Raw genomic sequence first — 12,565 nt, forward strand, 5'->3', positions numbered from 1 at the left:
TAAAGCCAAGTAAATGATGGCGTTTTTATAGAAATTTCGTCCAGCGTGCAACAGTTTGAAAGGTGTTTCGAGCACTGGTTCTGACTGGATAGATTGTACGGATTTCGGATCGGTGCCATCGCTAGATCGGTCGAGCGCGTGTGCGCGCGCATTTAAAAGAGAGGAAGAAACGCGCGGGTGGGGTTGTCGGGTGGAAGTGGAAGTGGAGAAGCGGAGGATCGAAGAGAAATGAGATGCGCATAGAAAGGTGGAGAGAAGAAAACGGCGGTACCGGCAAACTGAACGTTTCAATGCACGCTGAGCGCTCGGGCGGCGCGCACTCGACAAAACAAGGACTGTTCAAAGTTGCTGCGTTTCCTCCCATCATCGGGACCGACGAAAAGAAACGTACGAATCGCCAGGAAAATCACGGGAAACCAGTGTGACGTTTTACGATAATTCGAAGAAGATGGCCCGATTCGTTCGTCCACGCGCGTGCTTCTTCCTGCTCCTAGCCATCCACTTGGACCAACTCTTCCCTTCGAAACGAGGTATGTAGGTACATACATACGTATTACGTCTCTTGAATATACAGTTCGATAAAAGCATTTTATTCGCTAAGGATACAATTATCACCCGAACTAAAAGAAATCCGAACGTCTCAATGTTTAGATATACGACGATATCTTAAAGTTGTAACACAGATTTTCTTTTGTTTGTCAAATGTAAAGAAAATAGAAAATCACGTTTACAAATTGTTTAATATGAATCGAAATATGTATATCGATAATGGATTTTCAGTAAATTCGGTGCAACGTTACGTTACAAATAACTGGGAATAAATAAAAAATGAACATTTAACGAAGAGTACGACGACTACGGATAGAACGAAAATTGTACTTAAAATTCAACCAAAATTGAAATTATTTAGTCGAATTGAAAAAATGTTTACACGAAGGAATTATTTTGTTTCGTTCGCTAAGGAGGACCAAGATCTGTGGATGTTGCATCGAAGCAACACATTTTACCATTGCCATTTCTTTTTTCTAAATGGGGAGAGGGGGAGGGGGAGGGGGAGGGGGTGTGTCTTTCTTTGACAGCGGTTAACCATATATCACGTAAAAGGCCCCAGGGAATTCTGAAATATCAAAAAGCAATTTTGTCGCTATCCCCTTTATAGTTCTCGAGAAACTAACACTTTGCGTGATTCGCTATTGAAAAAAACAATGTTACGGAGCAATAATAATATCCGACCGACTGTATGAAGTTAAATTTCGGATAAAATTAAAAATGATTATTCAATAAATTATGAGTTTAGTCATAGCTTGTATTAATTGTATTAAATTAGAGTGTTGATAATAAAGGAAAAAAGCGTTGTAGAGCTTTCCAGTGAAATAACTTGGCGCGCGTACTCGTTTCATTCTTATCATTGCACAAATCACGAGTTTCCTTTTAACTTGTCAACGTGTATACTCCCTACTGATTTATAGAGACTCTATTCAAACACTGTTGCAAAACGGCTCTCATAAAAATACGAGTACCGATTTTTAGTTTAATGGAATTGTTAGATAACGGTATGTATTTATAAATAGCACGAAATACCTGATAGGACACGACGTATGCAACGTAATGCAACAATTACGTTGAGAATATTATGCCATTTAGTCGTTTCCAACAAAAGATAAAGCAGTCTTATTTCTAAGAGAGATCTTGAACCGCGCATCGTTAAGATAACAGATGATTATTCATTCCGTCCTTGCTGAAAAAAAGGAACATGTTTTTAATATCGAACATTAACGTTTATCCAACGAAGCAACAACGATGAAAAATATTTGATCCAATTGGTTCTATTACCATGGAAAGAAAAAAACACAATATCGCGAAGAAACGTCCGATGAGTCACGATCAATTGAATTTTTCGAATCATAGCACGGTCGCGTTCCTCTTAATATCTTATGTGGACAAATTTAATTGATACGATTACAATCGTTTAACGATACAATAGAATTAAATCGCCTAAATCGAAGATTCTTTGTGTACTATGGATCGCATTATATGTATTCGTATTACGTCGCGCGATAATATTCCAAGAACTTTTGGTTCCATACATATGCACGGTGTGTCGGCCATTAAAGACTTTTTTTTTCTCTCGAAATTACGTAGGATTTCGGAGTTATGTGTATCGATCGAAAATTATTGTAATTGACCCTCGCGACCAAAAATAATTTTTCCAGAACGATTTGAAATTTTTGAATTTAATTTTGTTAATAACTTTTCAACGAAGCCTCGATCAACAAATTGATATTCCTCGTTTCGTCTTACTTTGGCTGCTAGAATCTCCCATTAAAATGTTCTCTCAGGCCTAGTGGCCGACACACCCTGTAAGTACATATGTACGTACATAAGTAGGTACAACACTATGACCGAATCACAAAGTAAATAATATTCGATGGTACATGGCTATTCATTCAACCAAGCGCCCCGTTATCTTTCCTTTTATTTGGAAAGCTCTTATATTACATTCGATTTTTGTTACATTATCAACACTAATTGTCTGAACATCCTACTACTCAAACCTTTTACCGTTCGACCATATTCTGTTGCGCGAACAGAGCTTGTGCCACTTTGTTTCGATAACAGAAGTCTAGATTGATACCATCTGCAGAGAAAAATGAAACCGATGGCCTATGGTAAAAGTATAGTATTCGTTATTCCGAATATAATTTCACAGCGTTGGAAATTGTTATAATCGTGGCTATCCAAGACTTTCCTCGTTATCGTTGCATTCGTTGCAACAGGAAGGATTCCGCAACGGCTTAAATTCTGTCAGGAGTAAAAGAAAAATGTTAGACAGATAAGAGATAACCGCGTCATACGGTACACCACACCGCGTTGGTCCCTGAATAAAATTCTTATTTTCTTTTCAATGTAATCTCGTTGGAGTGTTGATATTAACACACTATTCTATCAAAACGTATCATTCGATTTGTGTTTAGATGTAAATAACTGTGGGGAAAAAACTTGAAATATTTTTACGCACAAGTTCCCAAACATTGCGTGCATAAAAGATTTTGATAAAACTTTACACTCTCGTGGAGTAACTGAAAATTGAAATGACGTAGACGGGTGGAGCGGCACCCGGTGATATCGCGAGCGAGAAGCAATAAAGTTTTATTCGCTGCGAGCGTAATTGTTCCGTGGACGCTTTTCTTTTGAAGGGTTGGCGATGGTCGAGGCGAGAATGGAAGCACAGTTTGAGAAATGTTGCGGTCTTGGAACGTCGTGGGCGATGGAAGGACTCGGATGCGAAAAGTTCACGGGACCGGTGTCCGGGGTACCGACAGTGGAGCAAGGTCTTTGCTTGGAAGCCGTGGACATTTGCTGCGTGAGAGCGTATCACGAACGACAATGCGAGAAAGGGAAATCGGATGCACGTGCTGGTTTAGCATGCGTTACCGGCACTAAAACCAGACGCCTGGGACCAGGCGATTATCATCGCGACTGTTGCGAAGGCTGTAAATTGGGTAAAATCCCAATCCTACCCCCTACTACCGGACACTCGAAGCTTTCGAAAACCTGATATTTATTCCTTTTAATCGTGTCGCTGTCATCGGTAGACCGCGGATGTTTATGCATTTCATTCTCAACAAACTACAGAGTGCACTTGAAACATGCATAAATGTAAGAAATACATAAAGTATGTAAGATACTGTGTCGATGCCTCCCGTAAGTAGGTACTCGCCACCAGACGCTAATGCTCTTCACCGACCCTTTCCTTCCTATACATACATACATGTTTTTTCCATATACATACCTATAAACCCTACAGTTGCTGGAACTTGATAAGTGACCTAAATCATATCGTACTACGATTAGAGTTTAAGGGATACAGCTTACACGCTGAAGCTTAAAATAGTGTATCGATTCTTATTAAATAAGTTCGTTATTCGTTAAAATGTTATTGTGATATTTACTAGATATAGTATATGGTACATGTACATGTACATGTTCCTCGATCGATTATTAAATATTCCGTCGGCGGCAGGCGGGGGCTTACTAGGAATATTCGGCCTTTTGCCGACGAGTCCCGATCATAGACCTGCCCAACTATTCCTACACCCAAGCAAAACCCCTCGATATCAATTATTATATCTAGGGGTTGAAACAACCCTTTACAAAGCTTCACCGTTTCATTAATTCTATTAATAAAAATATGAATATGCATAAAGATCCGGTACAGTCTAGTGATTAGCGATGCTATTATAAAGTGAGAAATGCAAATGTTTAATATACATATGTATCCGTTTCTCTCGATACTAACGATAAGATTTAAGAAAATGTATGTAGATCGAGAAAACAGAGGCCAAAGGGGTTACTATTCCCAACGCGATGATTGAATTTTAGGTATCTTGACTGGATCCATGGGCCAAGAGTGCGCTTTTAAAAAGTTTACCTTCGGAATCCCCTGGGATCCGGCATTTCTGCAGTGTTGTTACGAAGCGTCACCGACCACCACGACAACGTCAACTTCCGATTCTACGAACGCAACTTTGTCGAGCGAAACTACCGAAACTTGGTCATCTTCTTCTGCTACTTCTTCTTCTTCTTCTTCTTCGACGGACGCGACGCAAACATCGTCCGAATTCTCAATTCCTACGCCTCGTATGTAAAATTATCAAAACTATTACATCTATCTCGATACCGTAACATTGAAATTTCCTTCGCGATTAGGATTACTGGAATTTCAAGTGTTATTATCAATACGCATAAATTGTACGTTGGTAGTAGTAAAATATTAACTTACAGCTATAGATGACATCTGCCAACTCATGAAACATTTATTGTGCTCCGACATCTGCGTTCCCACGCCAGGATCATATTATTGTAAATGTCGCCAAGGTTTCACTCTGCTGGAAGATGGAAAAAGTTGTAGAGAAGATCTACCGACCGACGACAGGTATAATACAAGTACATAGTAATAATAGTATTAATATTTCATACTTTACTCAGTTTACGATACGTTAAAATATTTTTAAAAAATATTGTACGTTTTCTGATTTAGATGCAAAACGAGCAACCCGTGCGAGCAGCGTTGCACGGACAATGGAGTCGCGGTCACGTGTAGCTGCGATCCCGATTATGTCTTGGCGAACGACAAACGTTCTTGCATTCGTAAACCATCGAAAACGAACAAGAGCACTCGACCGGGCGAAAACACCGATCCACTTTGTCCGAACGGTTATCGGTATAACGCTACGAATCAGGTTTGCGACGGTAAGTGTTACTAAATCAGATTTGCAACAAGACCGGATAATATGGATCACCGACTTGGTTCAAATTTCCTGCACACAGACAGTAACAACTAACGAAATCGGTGCATCCACGTTACGTAAAATCATTTTGCTAGATACGCGTTACGTCTCTATGTATACGTCTTCGTCGATGAATATCGATGAAGAAGGGTTTGTATACCGAAGTACAGTAGTTTGGAAACTACTATTGTAGATAGTGCACGTTAACAATCGCATATACGTAAAAATACAAATTTTCGTACAACGTTTACACGTCGAAAGTGCTTCTTCGTCGCAACTTTTAAGCTTACTTTTATATTCGCTCAACGAAACGGAACATTTGTTCTTGCGTGTTACGTCCACGTAATGTTGCATCGCAATTGTTGCTTCTGCCTACGGTGACTTTTGTTGGCATTGCGTATCCCGCCGCTTAGACGTGAACGAGTGCATAGAAAAAGGATCGTGCCCTGGTCAATGTGAAAACACTATAGGCTCTTATATATGCTCGGCGAAAAATCTGCTCGGAAACATACCTTACGAAGATTGTCCAGCTGGATACCAATGGGAACCTGCAACAAACCTCTGCACAGGTAAGTAGATTTTTAAATACGGTAATGTGAATCGTTATTTGCCTATCGCAATAGGAAATCGATACAAGAAAGATCTATTCGTTATGGGCGAGAACCTGTAACGCAATTTAAGAATTTAAGAGAAAATAATGTTTACAGATATCGACGAATGTAATTTATTACCAGAACCGTGTCCTAGCGACAAAAATTTTTGCGTCAATACACAAGGTAGCTTCAGTTGCCTCGAAATGAAAGGAATCAAATCCTGTCCAGCAGGATTCAAGTTCGATAAATTATCCCAGCAATGCAAAGGTATCTATTGCGTAAATAACACGCGAATCAACCAATACCGAGAACGGCCGTTCAGAGATTTTATTTCTCTTCGTTTCCCAATAATGAACTTTTATTTTATTATTTTTTCTAGTAAACTAACATGATAACATTCTTGTACTTGTGTTTTCCTATTATCGCCAGATGTGAACGAATGCGAAGAAGGTATTCACAGTTGTCTCGAGGGCACAGAAGTATGTCGGAATATCGAGGGCGCTTACGAATGCGATATAAAATGCAAGAAAGGATTCACGTATAACATCAATTTCGGCAATTGCACCGGTAAATATTTTCCTGTTCTTTTAATATTTCATTCAAACAACTAACTGGTAAAGTTCACTGTTTTTACGCTATAGATTATGCAATAACCATCTAACGCGTCGATAATATGTAATTTTCTTTTTCTGATATTAACTTTTCCCTGTAGGTGTGTGCATGAATAAAACCATTTTTCATACCTTCGCTAATTAATCGAACGGTCGAATGTACCTACCGATCGGAAATTTAACGTATGTAAATGCCTGCGTCGATCCAGCATGCACTGTATCGTTATCTGCATGTGAGTAGACATCTTTATACGTACATTCTTACGTACTTACGTTTCCGTATTTTTCTTATTTACCACTTTATGATAACGCGGTAAAACTTTTTATTAGAAAGGATCGAAATACATATCACCGCCGACGCGAATCGACCGATTCGAGTAGAAATAATTTTTCTAGAAAATTCTGATTCCGAATTCTTATTAAATTTCGCTATCACCCGCTATCGCCCGCTATCGCCCGCTATCGCCGTATAATTTTTTTTTTTTATCTCTAGACGTGGACGAGTGCGTCGGGAATCCTTGTTTGGGAACGAATACCACGTGTAAAAATACAATAGGGAGTTACGAATGCACACGGGCCTTGAATAAATCTTTGATTCGCTCTTCGCTCGACCAAACGACAGAATTGTCAATTTGCACCGCTGGATACAAGTCAACGAACAATCCCACGGAATCCTGCACCGACGTTGACGAATGTAAAGAGCAGTTGCACTCTTGCGACCTGGACGAACAATGTATCAACGAAATCGGTAGTTACAGGTGCGTTTAAAAAGATTTTACAAGTTTACCCGCGTCTGAAAAACCTTGCAATTTTATATGTCTGGTAATAGTACATAATTCGTTGTATATTCAATTAATTAGATGCGAATTATTGTACGAAGAGAACTCCAGTTTGGACGAGAAGGAGAAAACTGATGATGATTTCTCGTACGGTAGAGGATACAAACCTCAAATTACAATCGAGGCTTCGACGCCGGTTTCTAAAGTTCGTAACGCGACGCTGATTTGCGAGTCGGGGTTCATTTTCGACCAACTAAACCGGGACTGTATCGGTAAAAAAAGATATAAAGAAATTAATATTATACGATCGTACACCGAACTTGCATACTAATTAGAAAAATAATTATTGGTGATTCTAAAATTGTTAATTTTATAGATATCGACGAGTGTAGCAACGGTTTATCGAACTGTGGCATCGGTGAACAGTGTGAAAATTTTGAGGGAGGATACGGATGCTCTGTAGCAGCGTGTCCCCTTGGTTTTCAGCTACGTAATAATAGCGATTACTTTAGCAGTGTCGACGAGTCTTGCAAGGATATAAACGAATGTGTACTTGGATTACATTCTTGCAACTCGTCGACTCATTATTGCGTTAATACGCATGGTTCTTACTCTTGCGAGTCGTTTACGACAACTACAACTACAACTACAACTACAACTACAACCGCAACTAGGACAAAGAAACCTTTCTATGCTGCAACGAGTAATAAAGTACAGGTACATACGTGTATACATAACCGAAACTTTTTTTAAATGAAAATACATATTCCATTTCGTGAAAATAAATGAAACGGATGAAATGTTATAGTTTCCGGGAGAAGCAACTGCAATCGAAACGTTTGAAATGAAATGAATGTTGTAGAATGTCGGCCGTTTGTCGTCTCTGGAGGCCTGTAAGCGCGGTTACGCGAGGACATTGGATACCGGGGAATGCACGGACGTCGACGAGTGCGTCTCAGGACCGGGTTGCCGGGATTACGAACAGTGTCGCAATATACCGGGCGGCTACGAATGTTCGCCACTTTGTACCACCGGTTGGTACTTTAGCACAGCGACGAAAGGCTGCCAAGACGTCGACGAGTGTCTTTTGGGCAGGCACGATTGTCACCAGGGTACACACAGATGCATCAACACAAATGGTTCTTTCTTTTGCGAATTGATACCAGCTTGCAGCGCGGGTTTTAAACGTTCCTTTAGCGGGGTTTGCGTCGACGTCGACGAGTGCTCGGAAAACATGCACAACTGTCGATTAGAGTTGCATCAGTATTGCGTGAATAAAAACGGCACTTTCGAATGCCTTACGAGGTTACCGTTATGCCAGTCGGGGTACGAGTATTCTCTGGTTAGCAGACGATGCAAAGATATCGACGAATGTAGCACCGGCCGATACAAGTGTGACTCGAAATCCTTGGAGAAATGCATCAATCTACCTGGAACGTACAGGTATATTATCTTCGTTTAATCGTTCGGAGTCAGAAATTAATATTTTTTTTCCCATATTTTTGAAAACTGATTTAAACGTTGATCTATTTAGAAATAGCCTACGAGTATGTTACTATTGTGGTATCACTCTCCCCATCACGTTGATCTATTTAGGTGCGAAAGGCCTGCGACGCAGTTTGGCCGTCAGCGTCAGAGACCAGCCTGCCCTTCCGGTTACAGATACCACCCCCGATTAAGAAAATGCACAGGTACAACTTGACAAATTTCACGGAAGATCGTTTCTTTATATTTTCAATTCTAATCCCAAGAGAAACGGTAAGAAAGAAATATTTTTAGTCTTCTGAAATAAAGTTTTAATGATCATATTTAACGATAACATTTTTTCAGGGCGAAAGTCGTAAATACTTTTATTCGAATGTTGCAACGTTTAATATGTTAACGAAACACGTGACAGTATAGTATATTAGATATTATTAGATTGCATATCCTTCGGGTTTAGGCGTTAGCTGTTTATGTGCATGTAAATTTGTTTTGTACTGCTGTAAAATATGCTTTGTTACGTCGTGTGCATCGTATTTGTGTAAAGAAGTAGTTTCGAGTCATATCGCGATAGAATTAGATTTAATTGATCGGTGGAAGTTTGCATTGGTACGTTTAATACCGAAACCACCGAATCGTCTGTACGCTGGAGCTGATTAGAAATTTATATGTACTTGATATAGATGTAGACGAGTGCGCGGAGGGTTTGGACGTCTGCGAGGGCGAGGTTTGTTACAACCAGCCGGGCGGTTACAGTTGCGCCAAGCCTCCGGTGCCGATCACCAGGAAACCGACCACGGTCACGGTCACGGTCACGTTGCCAGTATCGGCGAACCAGAAGTGCGCCGACGGTAGCAAATTCGTGAGGAATCGCGGCTGCGTCGACATCGACGAGTGTCGCGAAGTAGAAGACGTGTGCACCAGCAACGAACAATGCGTGAATACGATAGGGAGTTACAGTTGCAATTGTAAGATCGGCTACAGACGCGATAATCTCACCCAAGCTTGCGTGGACATCAACGAATGTCAAATACAGGTAAACGCGAACATTCGGATTTAAATATCTCGCAACAAGACTGGGTTCGAATGTGTGTGTTCGGGTAAGAAGAAAAATATTATTTTGTTGCAGGAAGACAGTTGTTTGCCAACGCAAAGGTGCGACAATACCATTGGAAGTTACACCTGTACGCGATTTTTACCGTGCGGTACAGGATACACTTTGAACGCCGCCACCGAGATCTGCGAGGACGACGACGAATGTAGCCTTGGCACTCACGATTGCGGGGATGGTTATCATTGCAGAAACACGCTCGGTTCTTACCGGTGCGATCGCAATCCGCGTATGCCGGCCCCACAGCCACGAACAGCGGTTGCAACCACCGCCAAGACAACCACACCGATCACGACCACGACCACGACCACGACCACGACCAATTCTTCGTTCAAGCCCCCCCAATGGCCGCACACTTGCCCCGTCGGATTCGAGCTCGGTTCTGGAAACATATGTTTCGATGTAGACGAGTGCCAACAGAATCCAAATCCTTGCGGCAGAGCGATGCTGCGTTGCGTCAATACGGTGGGATCTTACAAGTACATGTCACAAACTCTGATAACAATTCTATACGTGTATTTGATCGGCAAAATTATTTTAATCGGAAAACGAATGATTTTCATTTATCCTGGTAGAAGAGATTCTAACGACTAACGATTAAAATAATTGTTAGGTGTGCATCGAGAGTGATATGCAGCAACGGATACACTTTGGACCCGTTGTCGGGGCAATATTGCGTGGACAGGGACGAGTGCAAAGATGGTAGCCACGAATGTGCTCCGGATCAAAGTTGCGAGAACAGATTGGGTGGATACGTTTGCGTGTGCCCGGCTGGACACGTAAACGGACCGAACAAGGACTGTGTGGACATTGACGAGTGCAGTGTTTATAGTAATATATGCGGACCGAACAGCCAATGCGAGAACACCGTTGGCTCTTATCGATGCAGCTGCGAGAGTGGCTTCGAAAATGTTGCTGGTTACAACGGTGCTTGCCAAGTAAGTCGTAAACGAATTAATTTTACGTTAGAAAAAAGTTGTCAATTCGTTTCGTTTAGATATTCGCAAACCGTTTAGCTAATATTTATGAAATTTTAGGACGTCGACGAGTGTCTGCGGACCCCCGGTTTATGCCAACACGCGTGCATAAATGTTTGGGGTAGCTACAGATGCAGCTGCAAACCTGGATTTAGGTTAAACGCGGACAATCGTTCTTGCACGGACGTTGACGAGTGCACGGAATTCAAAAGCAATAATCTCTGCGTAGGAATTTGCGAGAACACGCCGGGAAGTTATGGTTGCAAATGCCCGGACGGTTACAGACTCGGTCTCGACGGCCGTTCTTGCGAAGGTACATTTTTACCCGGGTTAAAGTCATCCGCATCTTTCTTATCGGCCACGTTTATCCAACGTTTCGACAATCGATGTTCTTTCCTCCATACTGTACCACGCGTTCGAATATATTAACAGACGTAAGCGACAAAGCATTGATACGAAACTGCGCGCCGTTTAAACGGTTTATTACGCGCGTTCTTCCTCCATTCCCTTTTTCAATTATGCAGTATAATCTGTACTTGACCTACTTGGAAAGATCTGGGCCGCCGCGCCGCGCCGTGGCGGTTCAATCATAGATTATACTCGTGTGCTCTTGAATTTCTCATGACCGCTGTCGTTTGTTTTAATATAATTCCTACTTATTTTCAAGATATCGACGAATGCAGCACGGGGACCGTATGTAGAGGGGCCGACGAGATTTGTCATAATACCAGAGGCAGCTTTCGCTGCAACAGAATAAATTGCCCTGCGGGATATCACCGGGACCATGAACGAAAAAAGTAAGCATCTTATCGTTTTTTTTAAGAAACAAAACTCACCTCTACGAGTATATACCCATATTTAGAAAAAGTTTACACGTATCAAACCTTATTCAACTTTTCTCGAAAACAACGTTTTCTTTTTTTCGCATCGTGATCGAAGAAATGGGGATAAAGTTAAACGGGTCACGAGATCGACAGCGCGTTAATTTTTTGATATAATTTCAGTCGTTGCGTGCGAACGTGGCCTTGTCAGATAAACAACGCAGCCTGCATGAGATCGCCGGCCCATTATTCCTACAATTTCATTACTCTTGTGAGCATGTTGCCGATATCGGCCAACAAGCCGGAGGAATTATTTAAGATGAAAGGGTACCATTTATCGAATTCTGCGATGCAATTCAGCATGGCGTTCGTGGAAGCACGTGCCCCGCCTGGCGTTCAACGCGCGACCGAATCGTGTTTCGCTTTGAGAAGACCGGCGCCGACGCAAGCTGTCTTGGTAATGACACGAAGCATACAAGGCCCGCAAGAAATCGAACTCGATCTGAGCATGGAAGTGTACCACAACACGATCTTCGCCGGAAGCGCGGTAGCCAAGATCCTCATTTTCGTCTCTCAATACGAATTTTAAAAGCTTTTAAAACATTTTTATTTTACACGCGCGTCAATTTAATAGAAATATACGAGACTTTACACACGATCCCTTCCTTTCAATTTTCTTTGTATCGTTAAATAATCATTTTCTCTGTATATTTCTCAACGGCAATCCTTCTTCCTCCTACTATAATCATCGAAACGTATCCTTTCGATTAGTAATAGAATTTTAACAGTCGATTCCCCTAGTATGTATTTTGTAAAATGATTAAGCGTGTCGAAAGAAAATTTTATTTCCTATACATCCAAATTGTACGATTTCCAATGTACATTTTCCTTTTTCGCTTC

General features: G+C 41.3%; 1 protein-coding gene across 1 annotated transcript in view; it reads left to right on the plus strand.

Annotated features, from left to right (window-relative positions):
* Positions 1-265: 265 nt before the first annotated feature.
* LOC122404395 (fibrillin-2-like) overlaps positions 266-12,565 on the plus strand; it is a 35,841-nt gene continuing 23,541 nt past the window's right edge. Inside the window, exons 1-19 of the mRNA XM_043408334.1 lie at positions 266-530; positions 3,198-3,503; positions 4,384-4,641; positions 4,786-4,936; positions 5,042-5,253; positions 5,705-5,860; positions 5,999-6,151; positions 6,314-6,451; positions 6,989-7,253; positions 7,356-7,546; positions 7,651-7,991; positions 8,137-8,717; positions 8,871-8,965; positions 9,440-9,792; positions 9,886-10,346; positions 10,481-10,805; positions 10,905-11,157; positions 11,512-11,641; positions 11,849-12,297. Of these exons, the coding sequence (XP_043264269.1) occupies positions 449-530; positions 3,198-3,503; positions 4,384-4,641; positions 4,786-4,936; positions 5,042-5,253; positions 5,705-5,860; positions 5,999-6,151; positions 6,314-6,451; positions 6,989-7,253; positions 7,356-7,546; positions 7,651-7,991; positions 8,137-8,717; positions 8,871-8,965; positions 9,440-9,792; positions 9,886-10,346; positions 10,481-10,805; positions 10,905-11,157; positions 11,512-11,641; positions 11,849-12,254 (4,857 nt within the window). The 5' untranslated portion in view covers positions 266-448 and the 3' untranslated portion in view covers positions 12,255-12,297. The remainder of the gene's footprint in view (positions 531-3,197; positions 3,504-4,383; positions 4,642-4,785; positions 4,937-5,041; positions 5,254-5,704; positions 5,861-5,998; positions 6,152-6,313; positions 6,452-6,988; positions 7,254-7,355; positions 7,547-7,650; positions 7,992-8,136; positions 8,718-8,870; positions 8,966-9,439; positions 9,793-9,885; positions 10,347-10,480; positions 10,806-10,904; positions 11,158-11,511; positions 11,642-11,848; positions 12,298-12,565) is intronic.

Source organism: Colletes gigas, unplaced genomic scaffold (assembly GCF_013123115.1).
Source record: "Colletes gigas isolate AHSC1104 unplaced genomic scaffold, ASM1312311v1 Colletes_gigas_Sc00002, whole genome shotgun sequence".
In the NCBI taxonomy this organism is placed as follows: Eukaryota; Metazoa; Arthropoda; class Insecta; order Hymenoptera; family Colletidae; genus Colletes; species Colletes gigas.